General features: G+C 33.9%; 1 protein-coding gene across 11 annotated transcripts in view; it reads right to left on the bottom strand.

The window, feature by feature from the left end:
• Positions 1-647: 647 nt before the first annotated feature.
• LOC134534034 (cytochrome c oxidase subunit 6B1) overlaps positions 648-7,643 on the bottom strand; it is a 34,342-nt gene continuing 27,346 nt past the window's right edge. For all 11 annotated transcript variants that reach the window (XM_063371980.1, XM_063371988.1, XM_063371983.1 and 8 more), the window contains one exon: positions 648-1,014. In XM_063371980.1, the coding sequence (XP_063228050.1) occupies positions 843-1,014 (172 nt within the window). In that variant the 3' untranslated portion in view covers positions 648-842. The remainder of the gene's footprint in view (positions 1,015-7,643) is intronic.

Raw genomic sequence — 7,643 nt, 5'->3', positions numbered from 1 at the left:
TACAGAATGTATGTAATGATAAGACTGCTGCATTAAAGACATTTCACTGCATTAAATGATATTAGTTTAATTTTGTGGAATGTTTTTACAGCAAATTTGACTTAACTACCTAAGTACGTGTGGTCAGAGGACAATCAGCAAGACTGGTTCTTTGGATTCTGTAGATATCAAACCCCCATAATTGCAGTCAAAACAATACATTACTGTGAAGAGGTCAACACCTGAAGTAGAGGTGTAAAGAAGCAGCGTAAGCAGAATTTTATTTGGGGGAGGGAGGGGAGCAAGTTGGTAATCCACTTTGCCCACTGTTTGCTTCCATGTTTTCTTTTTCTTTTTTTTTTTGTTGGGGATGTGGGACAGATAGAAATTTAGGATTTTGTTAAGGAAAAGGCGGAGGTGTTATATACCCAATCTCCCCCATGTCCTCATGTGTTGAACCCTTGAAGGTATGAGAAGAGATTGACAAAATTGAACTTAAGTCTATTTTTGAATACGTAACCGTTTCACTTAAAGCTTCAAGTTTATCAGCACCATGGCCAAAGAGAATACAATGGGCAGGAAAACAAACCTCATCTAGGAACACTTTCTTGTAAGGAAACAAGGATGACATCAAACACCAGGATGTTTTAGTTTAAAAGAAAACACTGTTTAACTTGTGTACTACTTTATCTCAGCTTTTTAATTTGTTTGTACTGTACAAAGTACACAGGGGCACATCGAATTTACAATTTAAAACAGAAGAAATATAAAATGTACAAGTAGATACAACACAAAACCCAATATGACACACGTGCCTTCTCTGGTGAATCACTAACAGCAGGCGTGAGCGCAACGCGCCACGTTCACAGGATCTTGCCGGGGAAGCGGTTCTCTGCGATCTGCGTGTCCCATTGCTCTATCCAAGAGTTGGGGCACAGGGACTTGTAGCACTTCTTGAAGTACTCGCACGGACTGTAGTCCTCGCCCTTGAGGCGCGTGCACCGGTGCCAGTCCACGTAGCTCTGGTAGCAGTACCTACAAGCATGGTCCTCATTGAAGTGCCCGTCGCCTTGCAGCATTGCCTTTTCTTTACAAAAAAATTGGGCGGATGTTAACAATTTAACGCTCCATCTCACCCCCATTTAAGCAATTTCATTTTCTTGTCATTCCCAGGGCAGTCAAGAATAAATAAAAGGGCCCAGGGGCAAATAATTTTGTCGGCCCCAAACCCATTACTTAATGTACCATTTTTTTCAACCCAATTCAAAAAATCTAAAGCAAATGACTTAAAATGTCGAACTTGTGTCAGGGTAAATTAAAAAATTTCTGAATTTTACCGGGCCCCCTGTAGTACCCATGCCCCGGGGATTTCAGCCCCCCCCCCCCCCCCCAACCCTCTGAAGGGCCCTGATCATTACAATTATTCAAGGGCCCCTTCTGTAAATTTATAATAGGGCTTTTATCATTTTGTGTTTCATCTTAAATCTTGTTAAAAGATATTTACTGAATATTATCTAATAGCGGTAAAACACTAACTGTTCATAATTATGACCACTAGCGTGACCTTTTAAAGCTCTGAAACACATTTAGTAAACATCTGGTGACAAATGTGACCCAACAATTAATGCAAAGAGCTAGCAGAATAAATTTACAGGAAAATCTCTTAACGAAGTGAATATGAAATAACCAATGTTGAACATGCTCAAATTTATAACTTGATGTACAATTTGTAACAAAATCCTGAAGTTGACCAGACACAAACTTATTAATGTCTTTGGTTTTACCAATTCATCTCAAAAGGCTAACTAGAATTTATTGTTGGGTCACAAATTATCTCACCAGATATATTAACAAAACCGTATTAATATTTCTTACCTGCAAGAGATCACACAAATGTTCATAAAAATTAGCACTTCAGTGACTTTTACTACTTTTTTTATTGGATATCTGAAATTAATATCTGTTAAGAAAATTTTAGACTACAAATAAAATGCAAAAAGGCACTATTGGAATGAATTTACAAGAAAAGCCATCAAATAGCAATGATTAGTAAATGAAATAAAACATGGTGTGTGAGACAGAGCCACGATGTGAACATTGTCAAAATAGCAATAGTCGTATTTACATATTTCCAGCAAAAAATAATTATATTTTATTATGTTTTAAATTCTAGGCTAATATGTTTCATGTAAAATTATTAATCATGCAAAATGTGCACAGCATGTACGTAAATTATCAGCAAAACTTGCCCCTGGTCTAAGAACATTGAAAGAGGATGTTTTTGTTAATTCATATTCAAATTTGAAACAGAAACAAGAGTATTATATATATATATATATATTTAATTCTTAATTTGGAGATACAAACAATGATAAATATAACATAAAAATAAATACATGAACCTTATTTGGGAAAATATGCCACACCTAACCAAAAAAATGGGAATACTTATTACAAGGAAAAGGTCATAATTAGAGAAGAAAAAGTTAATACTTTAACAATCAAATATTTGCAATACTTCCGAAAACAATAGTCAACATTATTTTATGTCTCCGTTTTAAGATCACACTAATTTGTGAGTAAATATGGTTAGTCACTTGGCTACAAAAGGAAATTCCAGAAATATATAAAAATCAGCTACAAATAATTATTTCTGTTAAATATTTTTGTTCTGCTTCTAACACAGTAAAATAATATTCACACTATGTGTTTATGAGCATTCCCATTAAGTTTTTATCTATTTCTGATTTGAATTCCTCAAAAAAATGTTAGGTTGTGAGTTAAGAATAAAGAGAAGCCAAAATAAGTTTTTTTGATTCACATGACCTTTTTTTTGAACCACGTGGCCTATCTAAATACTATTTTAAAAATCCCCATTACCTAACATATAGTTGGGCATCAAATTTACAACAAAGGTTATAACAAAAACTTGATCCTATAAATAAGAAAATCTTTTTCAACTTAATTGACTCGGAAACCAAAAAAGCAAACCAGAAAACATTTGTTAATTGTAAAAGATGTCACTAATTGGGCTTAATAAACCTCAGAGTGCTAACAAGAAGAAAAAAAAAAAGTATTAATTTTACCAGGTAAATCCTTTAACATTTTGGACCTATCCTTCCTAGTTTAATATTATACTACCTATGTGGTACTATGACATTTATACAAAATTTTAAACTCAGGGTCTAAAATGAGAATTATAATATATTATTTGCAAAGTAACCTTGATTTTTTTTATATATTATATCCTGGTACCATTCAAATCAAACTTTAAAAGTTTCAGCATTAAATCTTATAGTATTACAAAACCAAATTCCCCCTCCCCCCCCCAAAATTTCTTTAAAAAAAAAATTGAAAATTGAAAATTATCCTCCCAGTGAATGAAAATAAGCAAGTAAAGGATAAGGTAGTAATTACAGAAAAATGTACACAATCTCAATGTGGTAGACCATTTGTAAGTTTCTACAGGTAAATAAATAAACATCTGCATGAGATAAGCTACCAGGCAAATAGCTGTATGCAGGAGATTAAGTGTAACATTAACACTGTCATGCTAATAGTCGAAGCTTGCATCGGACTGCCCAGTTTTGTTATGAAGTTTCAAGTAAATTAAATCTGTTAGCTACTGTGTAAACTAAATTTGCCAGACTGTAGTACTGTGAACCAATGTTTATGCTACTTATAAACACAGCCAAACTTACAATGTCACCTGTGTTACCTGATGAAAACACAAAAGAGAATAATACTACAATACTAATAAGTATTTGAAGACAAGATTTCAAGGCTTTATTTTTAAGCTAATCTCACTTTTTAAGGGGATTGGTGCACCAGCATCGTATTAAAAAAACAATATATTTGTTAATGATTCAGCTGCTAGAGAAAATTTGAACCATTCTGGTGTAAAAAATTTTTTTAATTTTTTTATTTTAATTTAGTTATTGCTGATTTTCGGGAATTTTTTAAATTCAAGCTTTATTAAAAAACTATAAAGAATTCAGTGGTAAAACTTTCGCAGATAAATTTTCAGACACGGGAGATATGACTGTGACCATTATTTTATCTGTAATCATTATTATTTTAATGTATTTACAATTTGAATTTTAATAACTGAGCTGCTACGAAATTGCGTGATATTCATTTGCGAATTTAATAACATTCGCGTTTTCATTTTTAATTCAAACGCCAACATATCTGTCGGCTGAATGATTGACTTTATTTTAGTCTTTAGTTTATTGCAGTCGGACCTAAAGTAAAAACGTAGCTGTAGAAGTTTGAGCAGCGTGCAAGCTCGGATACGAGAAATTATGGAGCGCGCTGGACAGTAGTGACACCTTGCGACTGTTTCCCCAACTTTTTGCAGCCAGCCCACCCTGCCACAGCTGTCTGCTGTTTACGAAGGGGAGACGGGATTTCGCGCGAAACTGATATGAAGGCCAACGTACTCATTTTCAGTAGATAAGAGAACGTGCTTGGTCTAGCTCGGCGTATAATTGAATGGTTATTCTCTGTTATTATTTAGCACAGTGATTTAGCCAGATGTTTTTTGTTGTAAGCGTGAGATTTATTCAGGAATAAAATGCCGAAGAAACTCCACCAAGCAGAGTACACAAAAGAACAAAACTATCGAAAGCCATTAGAGCGCTTAGAAAAAAGAATAAAGAAAGATAAGAGATTATTTTATTATAGCTTTTTTTTACCATACATTTATTTTTCAGAGTTGCGTATGTACAACGCGATGGACGCGATGCGACAACAAAAAGATGTGTAAAATTGTAAACATGATTTTTTTTTTTTTCAGCAATGCGTGAACCGTTCATAAACTATATTCAACATGTATCCGTATAATTACGTTTGAATTTTTTTATGACAGGCATCAATGTTAACAAGTTTATTAAGCCACAATAGACTTTTTTCAGAAAAATAAGTGTAGCAGTAAACACTCAACATAGTCTCACACAAAATCAGTTTACATGAATGCAGTTTTAAGAAGTAAGCTACGTAAATAATAGTTAAACATTATTTAATATCTGCTGGTAACGTTTCCAAAGTATCAGCTTCGCCTTCATTCACAAACAATTTTCGTGAGCTTATTAATTTATTTTGCTGGCGTTTCGTTGGTGACTGTTAGGACTGCAAAATTAGTAAACATTTTTCACCCTATCCTGAGTTAAATCTAAGTGTGCGCGGTTAGATGAGGACCTGTGTCTCATGCTTACGCCTTTACACTCTACTCATGCGGGGTATTAACCATGCGCGTAAGGGCGCGTTGCCAATGACTTGTACGATAGTCTCAACAATCCCCTACGGACTCGAAAAATGTCACCTGCTCATTGGCTACTTGACTTGTGACAACTGTTTGTTGTAATGCCTGTGATTCATCGTTGATTTTGTTGAGGAGTTTTTAGTGATTCAGAGCCTCCCATTTAACTGTGGCCGAATTGAAGAAGCAGTACAAATGTTACATGCTTGAATCCATAGCGAATGGAAACCACAAATATTTACTGATGTAGTGGTTAGTAAAAAAAATATATATTATTCGTTTCGCGTCCATCGCTTCGCGCCATGTTGGCTCCTATATTATATGGATTTACAAAATATAACGATTCATTTACGACACTTAAGATAAGGTGTGTAGGATTTTAAGAATTCACTTGAATTAATATTTAAGAACATATTTCAGGATAACTTGTGAAGACGCTCGTACAGACGGCACCGGTTGTGATGACTCATTGTTACCAGAGCAGGGGCCACGCATGTGAAACCTCAACACAACTCGAAAATCAGTAAGTGTTACATTGAAATGTGTCCGCTACAAATGTTCAGGAATTATAATTTTGAAATCGAGTAGAAATATTCCTGCAATTAGCATTAGGTATATTTTAATAGACATTGAAAGCGAATCATTAAGTAGCTTCAAAATCCAAATACCAGAATACAGATAGTCTGTAACAATACAGACCTCTCCGACTAGATATGGTCTAGATTGTTAATAGTAACACATTTGAAAAAAAAACTGACTAGTTACTGAATATGTTGAAATTATGGTAAACCTGTTACTTTAGATGATTGGTGATGTAATAATGTCTCTTGGAAACTACATAAAATTTTAACTGCTTTTATTTCGCAAATCACCATGGCGGCCATTTTACGATCACGATTTAGTTCTTAAATTTTAAATTAGTTTATTTGTTGAGAGCCTGGTACAATGTGTCTGACCACTAAAGCGATCCGAGCCGCGTAGTGTATACTACTGCGAGGTTGCCGAAGTAGGCTCGGGTCGGGACGAATTTCGCTGTGAAAAAACAAAGGTTTTTAATACATGGAAAATTATCCCAAAGCCGAAAATTTGTACAGTAGTAGAATGAACATTTCTTAGTAACACGTCAAAAGTTTAAGTACTGCCGCAAACCTTGTGCGTCACACCAAAAACGAGCAGTTAAGTCCAAAATGACATTTTTTTGCTACGATCCACAATAATGGATATTGCAAATGCAGTTTATGGATTAGACCGTCAGTATGGAACCCAAAATAATCTAGAAACATTGCCCTATCTGAGGATAGTGATAAAAAGCACAAAGTTTAAACATGTTTCTATAAAATAGACCATTTAAATCATTAAAGTTAACGAATTCACTTTCATTCAATTTTAAGGAAATATAAATACATCTTACATAAACTTAAAGATCCCAACGTGGAAATCGCTTAAAGTAAACGTTGTTGCATATTTATTCATCTTTAAATTGGTATATTTTTTAAGTGTCTCATACAATTAGTCTGACCACTAAAGCGATCCGAGCCGCGTAGTGTATACTACTGCGAGATAGCCGAAGTAGGCTCGGGTTGGGACGAATTTCGCTGTTAGGAAACAAAAAATTTTAATACATGGAAAATTATCCCAAAGCAAAAATTTTGTACATTAGTAGAATGAACATTTCTTAGTAACACGTCAAAAGTTTACCGATGAAACCTTGTGATCACACCAATAATGAGCAGTTGAGTCCTTAATGATAATTTCTACAATGATCCACAAAAATGTTTCGTAAATTTAATAACTTTAACAATTTTTTAAGTCGGTTCTCATTATGGCACCAAAGTAATATAAAAGAATGTCCTACATGGTAATTGTGATAAACACCTCAAAGTTTAAACGTCCTATTATTAAATTGGTAATTTTAATCATAAAAAGTAAGAAAAAAATATTTTTTTTATAGAAATTTGACTACATGTTACACAAATATGTTGTGCGTAGCGTCAAAATCACTTCATAAATATTGTCTGTTTTTTTTTTTTTTTTTTTAAAGTTTTAAATGTGTATATTTTGAGTGTCTGGTACAATAGTCTGACCACTGATGTATTTCAAGCTGCGTAGAGTGTTTGCAGCAGTGTTAAAGTCGCTTGTGCTGGGATGTTTTTTGCTCCAGAAAACTAAGGTTTTTAATGTATGGTAATTCCAGACTGAATTTTACTCTGAAAGAATAAACGTTTCCTAACTACAAGTGATTTTTTCTGCAAACGTAGATAAAAATCTTCCAGGATGCGATTTGCTTAGGTAAAAATGTTAGTATGATGGACTCTTTAATTTCTAAATTATAAATAAATCACAACAATAGAACTTCCTAGAAAGTTGTGATAAACTGACGATATTGCGCGAGTAGCAGACCCGT

This window comes from Bacillus rossius, chromosome 7 (genome assembly GCF_032445375.1).
Source record: "Bacillus rossius redtenbacheri isolate Brsri chromosome 7, Brsri_v3, whole genome shotgun sequence".
Lineage (NCBI taxonomy): Eukaryota > Metazoa > Arthropoda > Insecta > Phasmatodea > Bacillidae > Bacillus > Bacillus rossius.
This window is presented reverse-complemented; position numbering and strand designations above follow the sequence as displayed.